The sequence below is a fragment of the Apium graveolens genome, chromosome 5 (genome assembly GCF_009905375.1).
Source record: "Apium graveolens cultivar Ventura chromosome 5, ASM990537v1, whole genome shotgun sequence".
Classification (NCBI taxonomy): domain Eukaryota; kingdom Viridiplantae; phylum Streptophyta; class Magnoliopsida; order Apiales; family Apiaceae; genus Apium; species Apium graveolens.
In genome coordinates this window covers 274,288,160-274,310,022 of record NC_133651.1, presented here as the reverse complement: position 1 = coordinate 274,310,022, position 21,863 = coordinate 274,288,160, and the positions used below count along the sequence as shown (strand labels likewise).

The following is a 21,863-nucleotide window of genomic DNA, read 5'->3' as shown; positions in this document are numbered from 1 at the left end:
TTGTTATTTCAGTCCGGTTCAATTAAAAAAGAAAATACAATTTCGGTTTTTCGTTATTTAGGTCGGTTCACATTTCAATCGAACTCCCTGCTTCCTATGCACAATGTTGCTTTTATATGAAGTTAAACAGTTGATTCCCTTAAATTTAAAAACAGAGATGAGAATGGTTGGAGATTGTTTTCGAAGGTTTCAACTTTTAAAAAAAAAAGTTGAGGGATTTTAGAATTATTATTGGAGATGTCTTATCCAAAATGATGCATCATTTTCTTTTGTTCTTTCTCATCTGTTTAATCTTTTTTGATTTTGAATTATCATTTCCTTTAACTACATGTAGGGGCGTTTAGATTAAGGGACGAAACTAACAAATCTAGATATGGGGGTAAAAAAAATCATCAACATAGTAATATATTCAATGAAATATATACAAAAATATTAGCAAAAATTTTATATTGGAGCTCTTCAAAACTTCCAATTATAAAATTCATCTAAAATTAAATTAATACTAAAAAATTCATTTTGTTTCCTCAATATAAATAAGCAATGATAAAAAAACTTAACGGTTAATTCTAAGTCATAATCCTTAATCAACAATAACCCACATACAATTAATTTTTTTCTGAAACATACAATTAAGTTGTATTTTGAATAATAGGAAGTAACATTTCAACAATTATTACAATCTAAATATTTTATAAGTAACATTTAAGTAATTACACAAAAACAAAATATTTTGCTTATAAAAAGATAATAAATTACATAAGAACAAGTAAAATATTATGTTAGATATATTTGTGATGTCATGTCTAATAGTGATTTGTGTTTAGTTTTTAGATCTTGACTAACAGGACAAATCAGAATTTAACTGGAAATCAGTACTTATACTGAAGTCAGAACTTAAGTTATCAGAACTTAAGATATCAGAAGATATTCATCAGAAGATAATATCAGGACTTAAGAAGACTTTCAGATAAGGAAGGCGGCTGATTGAAATGAAAGAAGATCAAGACTAAAACAAGAAGATATATGCATGGAGAAGAATTTTATGAAGAATAGAAGACTTGGAGGAAAAGATAACTAGTTGATATATTTTAGGATATAGAATCATATTCGATATCAATTAGAAGATTATCCTGTAACTATGTGTCTATATAAACACAGCATAGAGTTTACACTAGAAGTGTTATCTTAATCGAGAATATTATTCATTGTAACCCTAACAGCTCTCGTGATATTTGTTCATCACTGAGAGAGAACAGTTCCATTGCAATATTGTTTTATTAATAAGATTATTCTATGTTTCATACTTGTGTTCTTAATTCGATTTGATTGTAGTATACACTGTATTCAACCCACTTCTACAGTGTGTGTGACCTAACAAGTGGTATCAGAGCCAATCTGTTAACACATATACAGTAAAGATCCAAAACAATCATGTATGAAGAAGAGCAAACTCCAACTAAGCCCACCAAAACTGAAGAAACTCCAAAGACTCAAATTCATAATTGATATGAGACTATTAGGGTTCCCATACTGAGACCTTTTGAGTATCTCATATGGAAAGTGAGGATGACTATGTTTCTGGAAGCTACAGATCCAGAATACCTTGACAGAATTAAAGAAGGACCACATAAGCCAACCAAGCTCTCTGTTGTAGTTGCAGATCAGCCAGCAAAGACTGTACCAAAGGAGAAAAGTGAATATACAGCTGAAGATATCTCATCTATTGCCAAGGATGCAAAGGTAAGATATTTGCTGCATAGTGCCATTGATAATGTCATGTCAAACAGGGTAATTAACTGCAAGACTACAAAGGAGATATGGGATGCCTTGGAAATAAGATGCCATGGAACTGATACAATTAAGAAGAACATGAGGACTATACTCACTCAAGAGTATGAGAACTTTGACTCAAAACCCGATGAGTCATTAACTGGTTTATATGACAGATTTGTCAAACTCTTGAATGATCTGTCACTGGTGGATAAGGAATATGATCTTGAAGATACTAATCTTAAATTTCTTTTAGCTCTTCCTGAAAGTTGGGATTTGAAGGCAACTACTATAAGAGACAACTATGCTCTTGATGAAATTTATGGTATGCTCAAAACTCATGAACTTGAGATGGATCAAAGAAGGAAGAGACATGGGAGAAAGTCAAGAACAGTTGCTCTTAAGGCTGAGGAGGAATCTCCCAAAGTGGATGTCTCAAAGAAAGCCAAAGGAAGGCTCTCATCACAAAGTCTGATACTGAGTCATCAAGTTCTGATAGTGATGAGGATTCAGAAACTGAAAGTCTATCTGAGATGGATGCTGATGAAGAGATGATGAAATTCTGTGCTCTTATGGTGAAGGGTATCACAAAGATAGCCTACAGGAAATTCAGAAGGGGAAAGAAGTTTTCCAAGAAAAGTGGAAGTTCTGATAAGAAGGGATTCAGAAAATCTGAAGACAAAGCAGGAAAGTTTGACAAAGGAGATTACTCATATGTTAAATGCTACAATTATGGTGAGAAATGCCACATATCTCCTGATTGCAAGAAAGGAAAAAGTGACAAAGGCAAGAGACTTGTCACAAAGAAGAAAAACTGGACAGACACTTCAGATTCTGAAAATGAGGTGAACTATGCCTTGATGGCAAATGCTGATAGCAGTTCTGAAGCTGTTGAGTTAAAGGTACCTCAAACAACTTTTGCTTTTCATACTGATGATATTACTGAGTTGAGATCTTATCTTAAAACCATATTCATTAGCTATAGAGATCAGACTTTAACATGTGATAGGTTAACTTCTGAAAATCTGGCTTTTAAGAAAAGGAATGACTATTTAGAAAAGGAGTTAGTTTTGTTCCATCAAACTCAGAAAGAAAGAGATGATGCTTTTTATGTTAGAGATGAAGTGTTAAAATTGAATCAATATCTAAAAACTGAGTTAAAAAAGGAAAGAGAGATAATTAGGACTTGGACTAACTCTGGCAGAACAACTCAGAATTTGCTAAGAAGTGAAAACTGGAAAGAGGGCTTAGGTTATGGAGATGATAAAAGTGAAACAGGAACTGAACAAATTAAGCCAATTATTGTTAAACAGACTACTAAGCCAAAGGTAAATCATGTTAAGTTTGTAGCTAAAATTGTAAATTCTAATTCTGAAAAGATGAAAGATATTGATACAGAAGTTAAGGCAGAGTCAACTTCTGACAAATTAAAACAGGATAAACTAGCTGAAGTTAACATAGGCTTAATGATAAATAAGCAGCTTAAGTATAAGCTGAAAGAGATTAAGAATGTAAACAAGGTAAAACCACCTAGGAAAAATAGGAATGGAAAGGAAGGTGTGAATAAAAGCAATAATTATATGCCTGTTACTAATCCTCCTAGCAAGAAATGCTATAACTGTGGAAATTCTAACCATTTGGCTTCTTTTTACAGGAAGAATAAGAATATAAACTCCTTACCTTCTAAGTCAGGAGTTAAGAGTCAGTCTGTTAGGTTTAAGCCACAAAATCCTTGTTTTCATTGTGGTAGTTTATGACATTTCATTCATACTTTTAAGAAATATCATAGTTTGTACTATGATTATTATCAAATAAAAACCTTCTTTAAAGAAAGTTAGCATTATTACTTCTAGTGTAAGTTGTAACACCCCCAAATCTGGGGTCGGGGATCCGGGTTGTCACGAGTTCCATTTCCCTTAATAACACCCAATCTTAATAATTACTCAACTACCCTGTACTGTGACCCCACAATAAACACACACACCACATGTTATAGTCTCAGAGATGAATATCCAAAATAATCACAAGTCTTTGAATCCACAATTTAAAGTTATTACAACCCAAAATGATTACTTGATAAATTTACAGTTAATTGCCATTATCTGCCACAAGTTATAATTATACATAATTGATTCTCAAAAGTAGATGGTCTGATCTACAATAGATCTACCTCTGCAGCTATAGCAGTTACAACATCATCGGGAAGACGCGGGACGCTTCCCACGCGCTTGCGCTGGGTCTGCTGGAGTCTGGCCATCTTTCCTAACTATTGTTGTGTGATGAAGAAATAAAGCAAGAGTGAGCCTTACAGCTCGCAAGATAATACATAGTGATAACAATAATATAAGTATCTAAATGGATACTTACTAAAATCTTTTACCAAGTGTAAGATAATTACTTACTAGATATAAGTAAAAATAAGGGATGAAGTTACCAAATACTTCACTACACTTATATCATTTATAAAGCTACTTGAACTACCACTGTTCAAAGTATAAAGAGTTTTCAACAGTTCATCACATAGATGAGACTACAAGACAAGATTTGAATAGATTAAATCTTTGAAATTTTATTAAAGGAAATGAAGTCATGATATACTTCATTAAGTTCTGATATATATATATATATCCACATATACATCTTCTTTATACAATTTCCTGAAACCTCTGTCATGTAAAGTATGAACAGAATTGCAATATCCAATAAATTTGGAAAGGAAAAGAATTTGGCATAAACCAGATATCTTGCTGATCAGGCAAAGATACCAATAAGTAACCTTTTCTACTAGTAGATGGACGAATTCCCCACTGGTCATCACCCTGGTCGTAATAGGACCTTATGCTGGACTGCCACTCAGCCACTTATGCATTTGATGGACTCCCACTGAGCCACTTACACTATCATGGACGCCCACTGAGCCCATGTTGCTTATGCCGACTCAATAGATGGACTTACTTCCCGAACATTGGGTAAGTAATCAATTCATTTACCAAAACTGCAACCGTGTTGCGAATATAAAATACACCACAGAGCCGGATCCCTCAGGTTTTGAGCGAGTATTTAAATCCCCTTAAAAAGGAAGATCTTAAATATAAAAAATGAGTTTTGGGATCCGCTCTAACTTTTAAAAATCATTTTGAAGACTCGAAAACACTTTATAGAGTGTTTGGAGTAAAGCTGATTTAATGAAGTAAATCAGTCCCCAGAATATTTAGAAAATGACTGAATATTATTATTTAAATAATATTCCCATAAAGAATAATCTTTATAAAATAATTGAAGTAGAAGTATTAAAACTTATACTTGAAATGAGTATTAAATAACCAAAGATATACTTATATGAAAGTACTATCTTTATTTGAATAATCAAAAATAAGTTTGATTATTGACACCTTATTCTTTAATAAAATAAAGAATATATTGCAGTAATAAGCGGAGTCATAATACCTCGAATGAATATTATAGATAACATTCATAAAATAAAGGAGTCATACATCCTCAAATGAATATCCAAGTAATATCCAATAATAATATAAAGAGTCATAAGCCCTCGAATAATATTCGAAATAATATTCAATAAATAATATAAAGAGTCATAAGCCCTCGAATGAATATTCAAATAGTATTCATTAAATAAAATAAAGAAGTCATAAGCCCTCGAATGAATATTCAAATAATATTCATTTAACAAAATAAACTGAGTCATAAGCCCTTGAATGAATACTCAAATTAATATTCAATTAAGTAAAATAAAGGTATCGAATAAACCTTATTCGATCAATAGTTTTAAAAACTATATCCATATATATATATATATATATATATATATATATAATTGATAGGGATAAATAAATTATGCTTGTATAATTAAATACTGCATTAATTGTACAAGCTGTGGGCTGCTAGGCCCAATAAAAAGATATATGATACTCAGACCAGAAAGGTTAAGCCTGATGGACCAGATCAGGCCTGATGGAATAAAAAAGGCCCAAAAGCCCTGATTATTAATTAATTTCGTAATTAATTAATAAGGGAAAAATCAGATGTTGGGAAGAGTCCCGATAAGGATATAAATCCTTAGAGATTAGCCTCAAGGGGACCTAAAAGGATAAGGAATCAGTTTCCTACTATCTAGGACTACAAAGTCCATTCTAATTATGAGACTTGCCCACCAAGTCTCCTATACCAAGTCCAATTCAAGGACTCCCAACATCTATATAAGGGGCCTCACCCCACAGATCAGAACTACATTTTTTGGCTTGATTCTCTAATTCACAGAGATACGTAGGCATCTCGTAAAGGCAGAATTAAGCTACGAAACACGAGAGCAGCCATTAAAAGCCTTGAGCTCCCGAATCTTAGTAATAAATACAGCAAATAATAACCTTAGTTTTTTATCCATAATATTTGGCGCCGTCTGTGGGAAAACGCAACAACAACCATGGCGAGAACACGGAGAACAATTGGAGCTCTAGAGGAAGGAACACCATCAGAGACAACCCAGGTGATTTCATCAACCGTGGAGGTTCCTCCCCATTCAACTTATGCATCTACTCAGGGGGAAGCCCGGACAGGGGCAACTCAACCTCAGCCACAAGGGACAACTCCCCCGACTATTCAAGGTACGAATCCTCAAGTTCAACAAGTACATATACCTGTGAATTCTCGACCCGTCGGGTATGAATATTCAACTGTTGTTACTACTAACCCCCCTTATGGGATGCCCCTTCGCCCTGAGGTTGGAGGAAGCGGATATGCTGGGCGAGGCGAAGCACGAGGGCATTCACCCCCCTATATACGAGGTTTGGGTCCTATTCCTGAGGATCGGGAATTTTCTGGTCCTTATACTGAGAGAGACTCCGAATCTTCGGATGATGAAGTGGCCCCGAGAAGGAGGCGTCCTGGAAAAGAGCCAATGGCTGATGGAAGGCAACGCCCCCAAAGCACCCCAGGGGCGAATCCCCAAGAAGTGCAGGAAAGGATCAGGGCTCATGAGGCTGAAATCCAAAGGCTGAGGCGTGATTTGGAGGCTCACCAGGCCACCAGACCCCAGATACCTCCTAGGGGCAGAAATCCTCCTCCTGTCATAGACCTGGATGGTCCGGTAAGAAGAAGGGCTGTTGTCCCAAGAACTGATCCAAGCAATCTCCTTCCCCTTGGAGATCCTGATGATCCAACTCCACCCTTCACAGAAGAGATAATGAATGCCCATATCTCAAGGAAATTCAAGATGCCCACTATCAAAGCCTATGATGGCACGGGAGACCCCGCTAATCATGTTAGGACATTCTCTAATGCACTGCTGCTGCAACCTGTGAATGATGCTATAAAGTGTCAGGCCTTCCCTCAAACCCTGTCGGGTATGGCTCAAAGATGGTACAGTCGCCTGCCCCCAAATTCTATTGGATCGTTCAGAGAATTAAGTCAGGCTTTTATTAAGCAATTCATCAGTGGAAGAGTCCATGAGAAAAGTTCAGCATCCCTTATGAGTCTTGTGCAGAGAGCTAAGGAATCCTTGAGAGATTACCTGAATCGTTTTACAAAGGAGGCTTTAAAAGTCCCGGACCTTGATGATAAGGTAGCCATGATAGCACTACAACAAGGAACCAGGGATGAGTTTTTCAAGATGTCCTTGGCCAAACGTCCCCCTGAAAATATGTTGCAACTCCAAGAGAGGGCAGGGAAGTATATCAAGGTGGAAGAAAGCATGAGGAAGACCGTAGTAAGTAATGAGCCCACTGGAGGCAAGAAGCGAAAAACTGATTTAGAATATATTGCAAAGGACAAATATCCTAGAATCGAACAAAACCCTGATTCAACCCCCAAGAAGGGAGGACCTGGGCAAAAGTTCACTGAATACGCTAAGCTTAAAGCTCCTAGAAGTCAGATTTTGATGGAGATTGAGAAAGACAGAGATGTTCGCTGGCCTAAGCCCTTGAAGGCTGATCCCGCCAAGCTAGATAAAAGCAAGTATTGCAGGTTTCACAAAGATGTTGGCCATGACACCGATGAGTGTAGGCAATTGAAAGATGAAATTGAGTTCCTCATTCGAAAAGGAAGATTGAACAAATACACTGGAGAAGGAGGGGATAGGAATAATAATGGAAGGAAGAACTTTGAGGATCGAAGGAGGGACCAAGACGATCAGGGGCGAAACCCCCAGCCTAGAGGACCAGTTATAAACACCATTTATGGAGGGCCGAGACCTCGAGGGCCTGTGATAAATACGATCTTTGGAGGTCCAACTGCTGCTGGATTGTCCAAAAATTCCAGAAAGGCATATACTAGAGAGGTTATGCATATTGTTGGAGAAGCCCCGAAGAGGGCCAGGACAGAAGTAACATTGGCTTTTGATGATTCCGACCTAGAGGGTGTGAAGTTTCCCCATGACGACCCGCTGGTCATAACACCAATAATAGGAAATAGCCCGGTTAAGAGGGTCCTTGTGGATAATGGTGCTTCTGTGGATATCTTGCTCCACGACACCTTTCTAAGGATGGGGTATAACGACTCCCAGTTAACACCAACCGACATGCCGATATATGGATTTGCTGGAGTAGAATGTCCTGTGGAAGGGATAATCAAATTGCCAACCACCATAGGTACGGAGCCAAGGCAAGCAACGCAGATGCTGGATTTCGTGGTGGTAAAGGCTAGTTCAACTTATAATGCTATCATGGGGAGAACAGGGATACATGCCTTCAAGGCAGTCCCCTCTTCCTACCATTCAGTCATGAAGTTTCCCACCCGAAACGGGATTGGAGAAGAGAGAGGAGATCAAAAAATGGCTAGAAGCTGTTATGTGGCCTCTTTGAGGGCAGATGGAGTCGGGGGGCAGGTTCTTCCTATTGAAGATATGGATGTTCGAGAAAATGATGAGAATAGAGGAAGGCCAGCAGAAGAATTGGTTTCGGTTCCTTTAGACCCCGAGAATCCTGAGAGGACGACTTTCATTGGAGCCACATTAGAGGAGCCCCTTAGAGGGAAGTTAGTGAAATTTTTGCAAGAAAATAGTGATGTGTTTGCATGGTCAGCAGCTGATATGCCAGGCATAGACCCGGAGTTAATTACTCACAAGCTAAACGTAGATCCAAGCCGGAAGACAGTGAAACAAAAGAAAAGAAATTTTGCCCCAAAAAGACAAGAGGCTATAAAGCAGGAAGTGGAAAAGCTCTTAGAGGCTGGTTTCATTGAGGAGATTCAATTTCCGGAGTGGTTAGCAAACCCTGTAATGGTGAAGAAGGCTAATGGAAAGTGGAGGATGTGTATAGACTTCACTGATCTGAATGATGCATGCCCCAAAGACTGTTTTCCGCTGCCTAGAATTGATACTTTGATTGATGCCACCGCTGGACATGAGATGCTGAGTTTCATGGATGGGTTTAGCGGATACAACCAGATCAAAATGCATAAGGATGACATTCCAAAGGTATCATTTATCACTGACTTTGGTGTTTTTTGTTATCTTGTTATGGCGTTTGGTCTCAAGAATGCAGGAGCCACCTATCAAAGGTTGGTGAATAGAATTTTTAAGGATCTTATTGGTAAGACTATGGAAGTCTATGTTGATGACATGTTAGTCAAGAGTCTAGTAAAGACTGATCATATAGCCCATTTAAGGGAAGCTTTTGAGGTCCTGAGGTACCACAAGATGATGTTGAATCCGATGAAGTGTGCTTTCGGAGTAGGATCTGGAAAATTCTTGGGACTGATGGTCTCAAAGAGGGGAATTGAGGCTAACCCGGATAAGATAAAGGCGATCCTGGACATGGAACCACCAAAAACTGTTAAGGATGTTCAGAAGCTTACAGGAAGGGTTGCTGCGCTAGGATGATTCATCTCCAAGTCGGGGGAAAAGTGTTTGTCATTCTTCAAATCGCTAAAGAGCATCAAAGATTTTGTATGGAATGAAGAAAACCAGAAGGCATTTGAAGAGTTAAAGAAGTATATGGCCTAGGCCCCGTTGTTGGCCAAGCCAGTTCTGAGTGAAATTTTATTCTTGTACTTGGCTGTTTCAGAGAGCGCCTTGAGCGCGGTGTTGGTTAAGGAAGAACTGAAAGTCCAGAAACCCGTATACTATGTCAGTAAAATTTTGCATGGTGCTGAGTTGAATTATTCAACTATAGAGAAATTCGCTTTAGCCTTGGTAATGGCTTCAAGAAAGCTGCGTCCTTATTTTCAAGCTCACCAGATTGAAGTGCTAACAAATCAGCCACTGAGAAATATCATTCACAGTCCCAAGGCAAGTGGGAGACTGATTAAGTGGGCAATAGAGTTGGGAGAGTTTGATCTCAAGTATAAGCCACGTATGGCTATAAAAGCCCAGGCACTAGCTGACTTCGTGGTGGAATGTACCATACCCAACCAAGAAGTCGGGGGGCAGGAAGATACCATACCTCAAGACAAGGGAGTCGACAATGGGGACAGGGAGAAGAATGACAAGGAGAAAGAATATTGGGTTCTCTATTTTGATGGAGCATCAAAAACAAATTCCAGTGGAGCAGGGTTGGTTTTGCAAAGCCCTGATGGGTTCTTAATTGAGTATGCTATGAAGCTAGATTTTCCAACCACAAACAATGAGGCAGAGTATGAAGCCCTGATAGCTGGCCTTGGTCTAGCTGGGACACTTAGAGTCAAAAACTTAAAGGTCCGTGGAGACTCGAAGCTGATCATATCCCAGGTAAAGGGAGAATTTGAGGCAAGGGATGATACGATGGCTAAGTATGTCCACCTAGTAAGGGCTGTGATGACCCAATTTAATGAGTGCCATGTTGAACACATTCCAAGGGAAGAAAATGTTAAGGCAGATGCGCTATCAAAGTTCGCTTCGTCTGAGATTGAAGAAAGTTCAGGAAGTGTGTACTTCCGTGTTTTGAAGACACGAAGCATAGATGTTAAGCTGGTGGCTCCCATAGGCTTGGGGACGTCATGGATTGATCCCATCAAGGCTCATATTCAGACCGGTTGGTTGCCAAGTGATGCAACTGAAGCACGGAAGTTAACTGTTCGGGCACTAAGGTACTCTTTGATAGATGGGATTCTTTACAAAAGATCTTTCGTGGTTCCCTACTTGTGGTGTCTCAGGCCCGATGAGGCACGCTTGGCTCTTGAAAAAGTGCATGAAGGTATTTGTGGACAACACTTGGGGGGCAGGGCCTTGGCTCATAAGATAACTCGTTTAGGCTTCTATTGGCCAGAAATGATGGCTGATGCCAAAGAATATGTGAAGAAGTGTGATCGCTGTCAGAAGCATGCACCAGTTGTTAGACAACCCCCCGAGATGCTGACCTCTATCAACTCGCCTATTCCCTTTGCCATGTGGGGGATGGATATTCTAGGGCCTTTTCCTATGGCCACGGCACAAAGGAAATTTCTGATTGTAGCCATTGATTATTTCACCAAGTGGATCGAAGCCAAACCCTTGGCCAAAATCACAACTAAGCAGGTTGCACAATTCCTGTGGGAAAACATTATGTGCCGATATGGAATTCCCCGTATCCTCGTCACTGACAATGGAACACAATTCAACAATGAGGAATTCAAGAAGTATTGTGAAGAAAATGAAATTGAGTTACGATTCACCTCTGTGGCTCACCCGCAAGCCAATGGGCAAGCAGAGGTAGCAAATCGGATAATCCTGGATGGACTAAAAAAGAGGATCGAGAAGTCAAGAAATAATTGGGTGGATGAGATACTTCCAATATTATGGGCCTATAGGACTACCTGTAGAGTCACGACAGGAGCAACTCCTTTCATGTTGGCATATGGGGCAGAAGCAGTAGTTCCCGTGGAGATATCGCATTCCTCTCCAAGGATTCAGACTTTCAATGCTGTAGAAAATGAGGAAGGGCAGAGGTTAGCCCTGGATCTAATTGATGAAGTGCGGGATGAGGCACATGCAAAGATAGTAGAATATCAGAAAAAGGCTTCATTCTATTACAACCTAAGGGTTAAAGAGAGATTTTTTAAACAAGGAGATCTAGTCTTGAGAAAAATAGAGGCTTCTGGTGTTCGACAGAAAGGAAAGCTTGCCCCGAATTGGGAAGGGCCGTACAAAGTCAAGAGCGTTCAGGGTAGAGGAACCTACAAGCTGGAAACTATGGAAGGTTTTGAAGTCCCGAGGACCTGGCACGCACAAAACCTGAAGGTTTACTACGTGTAAGATAGGTGAAGTACGATTCTCACTTGTCATTGACAAGTAGGTTTAAAAGCACCTTGAAGCTTTGCTTGCATAGGATTTTATATTCCAGTAGAATTTACATTGTCTAGTTATTGTTGATTAGGGTCGAACCCATGCTATGTAAGGTTTTGGAAAACCAGACTTCATATTAAAGAGTTTGAAATTATTTCTATCTAAGGATGTTTAAAGTTCAAATGCGTATTAAGATTGTAAAGTTAAACAGAAAGAGGCAAGAAAAGCAACATATAAAATATAACCCCGAAGGGTAACAAGTTTAGATATGAATAAAGTTCAAAAAGAAGATATACAAAAATTTAGGCCTTGGAAGGCTGAGATTCCTCAGAACCACTATCCGAAGTCTCCTCAGAAGTCTCAGTCGTTTCTTCGGACGTCTCGGTTGTCCCCTCCGAAGTCCCTGTAGAAGTTCCCTCTGCAGGAGATGCTGGCTGTTGAGGCGCTGCTTTTGGAGGCTCTTCCACGCTGGCCTTCTTAGCGACAGGCTCAAACTCCTCTTCGGAAGAATTTTCCTCCTCTCTATCCTTGATCATAACAGCAAGCTTCTCAGTAACACCTCCAAGCTCTGGAACCCGCACAGGGCAAGGAAAGGGGGACTGCTCAAGGACCTCTGGAAACTCATCCTGGATGGCCTCCACAGCAGCATCCCAGCCCTCTTTATAGCTAACTGGGTGAAGAAGGGCATCATGCTCCACCATCAAGTCCTTGAATTCTTGGGTGTCCATCCAGCCATCAAAGGCTTTGTCCTTCTGCGCCTTCAGAATGACATTTTCGGCCCGGGCCGTCTCTAGGTCAGAAGTGGAAGAGGCCAGTTGAGCTTCAAGGGCCTCTATTTTTTGGTTGGCCTCTTCCAACTTCTTGTTGGCATCTTCCAGGCCAACCTTCCAAGCTTTAGCTTGGTGAATTGCCCCCTGGAAATGGGCGTTAGCCTGCAAGAGAAACGGCGAAAGTTCAGAAAAGAAACATGGAAAAATAAGTAAGAAGGGCATAAGTAAAGGACGTACCGTCGCCAGAGCCTGGGCTCCAAATAGCTTATTCCCCTCTAAGTCCTGTTGAAGGACAAAATCTTGATAGTCCACCGGGGAGATGGAATGCTTAGACCATTCCTTGGACAGCGTCGTGCTGCCCACGATTGAGTCCTTGCCCCGGATCCCCCAGGCAGGTTGAAAATAGGCCCCTGGCCTCTGCTTGGTGCGCAAAACTTGGCTGGGGCCTTCCTCGCTTGGCTCCATTGCCTGAAGGAGGAACTCAGGGAAGCGATCACCAAGTCGAGGGTCTTTAAAGACCTTCCCAGCCCTCTTCATCCTGGTTGTCTCCAGGTCCTTCGGCTTGGTAGCCTCCTCAATCTTCTCAGCCACTGCAACAAACAAAGTCAGTTGAAAACCAATGAAATAAAAGTGCAGGAAATAAAGGAGATAAGAAAGGGAACTTACTTTTCTTGTCAATGGGCGAAAGGCCGCGTTCTACCAGGACCGTCTCCCGGATAAGGTCCCAACAATGGGAAGTGCCGTTGTCTTGCATAAGGAGGTTGAAACCTCTAGCCTCCTCCTCAGACAAAGTTATGTCATTTGGGCTCCCGTCCACGGCCAGCCCAAAGGATGATCGAAACAGGGAGCCCCAATCTCCACCTTCCCAAATAACAAACAAAAAATCTTTCTTCCACCCCAAGTTGTTGTCAGGGATGGACTTCCCATTCACGATATGGGGGATAGTGGGGCGCTGGTTGATAGAAACCCAACCCGGACTTTTATCAGGGCTGTTTTTGAACTGAAAAATCTTCCTGAAGACAGCAACAGATGTGGGGACGTTGTGCTTGGCGCATTGCGACAGATAGCACAGAATCAACCTCCAGGAATTAGGGGGAAGTTGGCAAGGGCTGATGCCCACATCAGCCAGTAGCAAAGGAATGAATGGATGAAAAGGGAGTCTAATACCTGCCCTTAGAGTATCCCTATAGACGCATAGCGCGTCCTTCTTCCACTGACAGGCCCTGTCGGCCGGACCCGCAAGAACCAGCTTAAAAGGCTCCTTGATTTTGAAGCAGCTGCTCAACTTTTCCAGCTCCTTGGGATCCCGTAAAGCACTGATATGATCGTGCGCGTCCAGATGCGCATCAGACGGATACTCGTCCCCTCGAGTGTTGATCATGTCGATTAAGGAAGTATACCTCGATCGAATAGGAAAATCGTTGGACTTTCTAGCCACATTCATCTTGGCCAAACGAGTCATTCTTTTGTCAGCCATCTGGAAAAAAAGTAAGGGGCACGTAAATAGGCTATCTTAAAGTGGCACACAATGGAAAAATAGACACGAAAAGTAAAGGAAGGAATCTTACCTGAAGAAGCGCTCCTGAAAAAGGCTTTGAGCTCCGACTTGCTGTTATTCCTCTGAGAATCTTAGCAGGAAGATGAAGAAGAAAACTAAGAAATGAGAAAGTGAGGAGTAATAGCCTTTCCTCATTCCTTTATATAAGAGGAAAAGGAAGTTGAAGGGACGAAAAGCCCATTGAGAACAAAAGCCCATAGGGAAAAGCCCAGAAAAAAGAATATTCCAGAATATTCCTAGGGATTCTAGAGCATTCTAAACAGGGTGTATTAAGCCCAGATCAATAAAAGAGGCCCAATAAGATTTGAAAAGGCCCAATAAAAGAGGCCCAATAAGATTTGGAAAAGCCCAATAATAGAGGCTCAGTAAAATTTAATAAGGCCCAACAAAAAAGGCCAGGCCCAAATCCAATTAGGATTTGGAAAATACAATACCCTAAATGAAAGCTAAATAAAGAAGGCTAGAAAAAGACCAGAATCCAGGTCGAATTCCAGGTCGTGAATCCTGCCCGAAATCTTTCGAGCAGACACCCGAAAATAACGGGTAAAAAAGACCAGAATCCAGGTCGAAATCCAGGTCGTGAATCCTAGTCGAAATCCTTCGACCAGGAAGCAAGAAAATCAAAGAATTTTCGAACAGGATTCAGGTCGAAATATCGACTAGAATCCTAGTCAAAATCCTAGTCGATAGGCTCACGACAAGAAGCTGGAATAACGGGACTGAATTGAGGTCGAAGCTTCGACCAGGAATGAGGTCGAATAAACCAAGCATCTTTCAAAAAAATGGATATTAAAAACCCAGGTCGAAGTTCGACTAGGATCCTGGTCGAATTCCAGGTCGTGAATCCTAGTCGAAATCCTTCGACTAGGAAGCAAGAAAATCAAAGAATTTTCGAACAGGATTCAGGTCGAAATATCGACTAGAATCCTAGTCGAAATCCTAGTCGATAGGCTCATGGCAAGAAGCTAAAAAAAAAAAGGTGGAATTTTCGACCTAGATCCAGGTCGAATTTTCGACTAGGATCCTGGTCGAATTCCAGGTCCTAGATCCAGGTCGAAATTTCGACTAGGATCCTGGTCGAATTCCAGGTCGTGGATCCTAGTCGAATTCCTTCGACCAGGATGGCAAGGCTGACCCCTATTTTCGACTAGGATCCAGGTCAAAATTTTGACTAGGATCCTGGTCGAAAAAGGGCTGAAAATCTGAAAAATAGGGAAAATTCCAGAAAATTAGGGAAAATTAGGGAAAAATCCCAGAAAATTAGGGAAAAATCCCGGAAATTAGGGAAAATCCCAGAAAATTAGGGAAAAATCCCGGAAATTAGGGAAAATCCCAGAAAATTAGGGAAAAATCCCAGAAAATTAGGGAAAATCCCATAAAATTAGGGAAAAATTCCAGAAAATTAGGGAAAATCCCAGAAAATTAGGGAAAAATCCAGAAAATAAGGGAAAAATCCCGGAAATACGGGAAAAATTCCTGGAAATTAAGATAATTCCTGAATAAAAGGAAAAATTCATTGTAAATGTGTAGGTCGCTCCACACTTTACGGAAAATAACCAGACTATCTTTATTTGAAAGTACTATCTTTATTTGAATAATAAAAAATAAGTTTGATTATTGACACCTTATTCTTTAATAAAATAAAGAATATATTGCAGTAATAAGCGGAGTCATAATACCTCGAATGAATATTATAGATAACATTCATAAAATAAAGGAGTCATACATCCTCAAATGAATATCCAAGTAATATCCAATAATAATATAAAGAGTCATAAGCCCTCGAATAATATTCGAAATAATATTCAATAAATAATATAAAGAGTCATAAGCCCTCGAATGAATATTCAAATAGTATTCATTAAATAAAATAAAGAAGTCATAAGCCCTCGAATGAATATTCAAATAATATTCATTTAATAAAATAAACTGAGTCATAAGCCCTTGAATGAATACTCAAATTAATATTCAATTAAGTAAAATAAAGGTATCGAATAAACCTTATTCGATCAATAGTTTTAAAAACTATATCCATATATATATATAAATATATATATATATATAATTGATAGGGATAAATAAATTATGCTTGTATAATTAAATACTGCATTAATTGTACAAGCTGTGGGCTGCTAGGCCCAATAAAAAGATATATGATACTCAGACCAGAAAGGTTAAGCCTGATGGACCAGATCAGGCCTGATGGAATAAAAAAGGCCCAAAAGCCCTGATTATTAATTAATTTCGTAATTAATTAATAAGGGAAAAATCAGATGTTGGGAAGAGTCCCGATAAGGATATAAATCCTTAGAGATTAGCCTCAAGGGGACCTAAAAGGATAAGGAATCAGTTTCCTACTATCTAGGACTACAAAGTCCATTCTAATTATGAGACTTGCCCACCAAGTCTCCTATACCAAGTCCAATTCAAGGACTCCCAACATCTATATAAGGGGCCTCACCCCACAGATCAGAACTACATTTTTTGGCTTGATTCTCTAATTCACAGAGATACGTAGCATCTCGTAAAGGCAGAATTAAGCTACGAAACACGAGAGCAGCCATTAAAAGCCTTGAGCTCCCGAATCTTAGTAATAAATACAGCAAGTAATAAACTTAGTTTTTTATCCATAACAATAATATACTCGGGAACATCGACTCCCGGTTTAGAAATATGTTCACCTTTTATCCCCTATACTAAGGGTATACGCCACTACTTGCTTATTTCTAGCATAGGTATTATGCAACTATAAGCATTGAAATCAACAGATAGATAACCAGATTACGAAACAGACATGCATATATACCATATCAGCATGCTCCAATATATCGCAAAATTTGCTAATAACAATCATGCACTATCACAGGATAATGCATATACACATATACATCACCACAACAGTTATAACGGGTAGAAAACTTGCCTGAGCGACTTGGGGTGATAAAAGGCTCGGGACGAGTCTGGTAACCTATAAACAACAAGCAAGTTGGAATTAAACCAAAGTCACTTGTAAATCTATACTTTAACTAACTTAGACTCTAACGCTTGTTTTGCGCTTACTGATTCTCTTAAGTCACTCGGGTACCCTCGGCTCCACCATTTTTAATAATTTAACCTTTACGAGTTTTAAGGCGATTCCTTCGCGAGTGTCTTACCAACTGCCTAACACACTTACCATAAATGTTTCATACATTAATTAACCCTTTTTAGTCTTTAACCTTTGTTTCAAAGTAAGGCGAGGGGAAAATTTTCGTTCGCGAAACGCCGTTACTTGAAACGGTCGTTTCTCCTAAACCGTGCATCGGAATCGAACGAACTACATATCAAAACGAAGCTCGTAACATGAGCTATCTAAACATAGCAGTGGTCATAATCTATCAGGGGGTTCTTGGGTCCTAATGTTATGCACAAAAACAGTCTAAAGAAAATCGGACGTTACGACGGCTATGTTTATGCGATTTCCAAATTTAAAACCATTCAAAACCAACCCAATTCAACCTCCAATCCAACATACAACCAACATCCATCCTTATCACATCATAACAACCCCAACCAATTCAATTTTAACATTCATACTTATGCCTAAGCTTAACTTTAATCATACTTAAGTTCTTTTAATCAAAACCACAACATTTACCATTCCACTTCAATACCAAATTCAATCCCAAACTCTAAATCACCAACATCAAGCTACAATATCATCCTACTAATCAAAATCATCTTATAATACATAAGAATCTAGGGTTTGGAGATGGTATACCTTCCTTGAAGAGTGGAGAATCAAGAGAATGGCTTGGAATCAGCCTTAAAGTCCTTATCCAAGCTTAATCTAAACAAAACTTCAAGAACACAATTTTTAGTTCTTGAAAACACTATTCACCATCTTCTTTCATGATTTATAGAAAAATATTGGCTTGGAATTAGAAGCTTAAACTTATAGGAAGTATGTAACTATCCATGGGGAAGCTTAGATAATTACCTTGCTAAATAGTAAGTGGAGGAGCTTGGACTTTCATTTTTTAAGAAAAGCACCCGAGAGCATGAAGAAGAAGAAGAGAGATTTTTGTGTTTTGTTTGGTGAAATGAAATGTTTTGGCTTGGTTGGTTGATTTTTGTTATTTGATTTAGTCAATTACCTTGTTGCCCTTGAATTTGTGTGGTTCTCATTCAACCACACCTCCTTCCTTCCCATGTCATGCCTACATCACTTTGTGATGTCATCACCCCTCCTTTGTCCTCTTTCTATTGGTTGGATCACATCATCCCCACTAATCCCTTTGATTAGCTTTTAATTGTTTGCCTAATGACCGCTGATATGCTATACGGTTCGCTTAACTTTCGTTTTCGTTTATCGTTTGAGGGATCATACCCGGGATCTTATTACTTAGGTTCCCTTAACCTATCTCAATACATTATATTCCTTTTTATGATCCTCTCTTATAATCTTTTAATTTAAATCCTTTTTATCCTGTTACCTTTTTCTCAATTCTTTCCGTATCTAGTGGATTTCCGGGAAAATCAAAGTTTTCGGAAATTGGATTCTGACGATCTTTACATACACTTATATACCACAGAGTACTAATAATATCCCGGAAGATCAATAACAGAATCCCTACATAGTGTGGCATGAAAAGTTTTCTCATTCAACAAAAACACTATTCATAAGGGTTTCAAAAATTTTCCAAAAATTGGGGTTATTACAGTCTCCCCTCCTTAAAAGGATTCCGTCCCGGAATCAGATAGAAAACAAATGGGGGCACTTTCTAACTCTCAAGTAAATTTTCCCACATTGTGGTTCTTCCATCAAACTCTGAATAGTTTGATAACCCTTCTCCTAAGCACTTGTTCCTTTTTCAATCTATAACCCTTCCTGGTTACTCCATATAGGTTACGTCTGGTTGCATGTCTATGCGCTCATATGCCCCTAATTATCTGGCATCCGAATTACACTTCCTTAACATTGATACGTGAAACACGTTATGACTTGCTACATGTTCTGGGGTAAGGCTAGCTCATATGCTAACTTCCCAATACTTCTTAAATTATTCAAGGGTCCAACAATTTGTGGACTTAGCTTTCCTTTCTTTCCGAATCTCATTAATTCTTTTCAAGGGAATACTTTTAACAATACAAGGTTGCCTCCTTCCTATTCTTTGTCCTTTCGTGTCAAATCGACATACTTCTTATGTCCTTCCTGGCTACTACCAGTCATCCTCTGATTAGATCTATTATATCCCTGGTCCTTTGGACTACTGCGGGTCCGAGCATCTTGCACTCTACAACTTCATCCTAACATAAGGGAGATCGACATTGTCTTCCCTTAAGGATCTCATAAGGCGATACCTCAATACTGACATATGATCTATTGTCGTAAGATAACTTAATCCGCGTTAAGTGATCATTCCAAATTCTTTCAAGTCTATTACACAGAATCTCATCATAGCTTCTAATCATTATAGCTTTTGCTTCTCAATACCCATTCTTTTCCAGTTTGTAATCGCTATCACCTTCCGTTCGTAATATTATATTGGTTATACTTTTGCTCGTTAGCGTTCTATAACCTTTTAATAACCACGTCAACCTTAGTATCACGAATGTGTTTCCATCCCGAATACTATCACAATTTTATTATCCTTTTTCAGCTGCTTCTATCTTCGAAAGCTTAATCCTTCATATAGAAGTAAAAGAATTTATTGAGAGATCACTATGATCATGAACACTTGTTATATCGCATAGTTAGTACAAAAGGTGGCCAGCCTTTAGTACTTGACAAGCAATTAAACAATAGATGGTATCCTACTAGGCTTCTATCACACAGATAGATAGTCATTCGGCAATACCTCCCCTTCTGGAAGGGTTGTTCTTCTTAGCTTACATGAAATGAAAAGAAGAGAAAAGAACGAATTGAAGAGAATTGTATATATGAAAAAAATATACTGCCGCAAAATATCTGGCTTGAAACCTACCTCTGAACTATAGAGGTTTGTCATAGGAGAACAAAACATATACGTATTTATATCAGCATCAAGTATTATAGCATCGTATTTCCCATGCCTAAATATTTTCGCTATCCCGTCCATCATTCTATGGACCCACACTCTTCCTCGAGCTTATACACAATCACCTTTGAAACTCCCTCGACATCGAAAATCGAATCTGGGATCTCATTCTATACATCATCGTTACTAGAATTCTATGCTTGCACCGCAACCTTCCTCGTATAATAATACGACTCTTTATTGATAAGAAAGAATAATAATTCACTAGGTAGATATTCTACTTAATTAGTCTATCAATGATAACTTATACACTACCACGACCCGATTAGTGGTACTCAATCTCAACACCCATTCCAATACAACTCTCACGGTTGTATTCAGCTCAATACTCGCAGAATCATAGCTGCCTTACTATGGTCCACCACTGACCTACTGTAGTCATTCATTTTCCATGAAGTCTTAATATCTAACCATACGGAGTCCATACATGTCGTATCAAATCCTTCTAAGGAGTTAACATAACCACCAATCACAATTCATGAAGAACACTCCAAACTCTGACGTACTTTCATGACATGAAGCAGATAAAATTGCAGAAGAGTTTCAATCAAAGCAACGATAGTAGGTTAATACCATTCTTAATCATATGCCTTAAATAGAAGACTTAACTCAAAGGTTCGTCTAGTCCTTTTTGAAACATGGTCCTGGCTTATCTCAAGATAGGACCTCCTAAGATAGATAGCCCGTTCATGGCGATTACACGAATTAAACCTTTACCAACTACTATTACGGTTGGGTATTGCACAGTCATCAGAAGGAATGTCACTCTTCCAAACCATAATACAACCTTCACAGTTTTAACCATCATCACTGTATTCTTTTGGCACAAGCGCCTATAATTATCCTCTTACCTTTAAAGTGTCGGCCACCTCTTTGGCCTTTCCTGATAGTAAAATTTCCTTACAGTCAATGTCACTTTAACCACCTCCAAATAAATTTTCTACCTTATTTCAATCACAGCTTATGTGAAAATGCTTTCCTTAAAATCTGATGAGTAAAAAAAAATCACCATTTTTCCATAAGTTATTGCCTCAGTCTTTAGAGGTTAATCACTGTCATGACTGACTCTCAATCATAATTAGAACATCTTTTATCTTAAGTCCTAATTGCCCTGAATAATTTCAACCATTACTGGTTCGATCCATACTTTCTCGTGGTTTAACACGTGCCCCACTTGGCAACATTATAATTACGTCATATTTCCTTTATCCACATTTCTATTCTTGAGAATTTTGAATATTACCTTTCTCCTTGTAAAACCTCTAAGGTTATCCTTGAATCGTTCCTCCTGTATTCCCTAGATACAGGGCATATCAAAATACCATTTATTAATACCAGAATCATTGTCTATATACTTTTGAAAAACTTCTCCACTGATTCTTAAAGGTTGTTGTTACCTTAACCCTTTCCCAATCATACTGTCAAAACTCATACTGTCCCTATTAAGGGTGACATGCCAACCTTTATGCAGTCCCCTAGGATTCATTTTAAGTTACCAATGTTCTATCCTTAAT

General features: G+C 38.9%; 1 protein-coding gene across 1 annotated transcript in view; it reads left to right on the top strand.

The window, feature by feature from the left end:
• The first annotated feature begins 373 nt into the window (after window positions 1–373).
• Window positions 374–21,863, top strand: part of LOC141660976 (uncharacterized) — a 41,287-nt gene continuing 19,797 nt past the window's right edge. Inside the window, exon 1 of the mRNA XM_074467952.1 lies at window positions 374–379. Coding sequence (XP_074324053.1) covers window positions 374–379 — 6 coding nt within the window. The remainder of the gene's footprint in view (window positions 380–21,863) is intronic.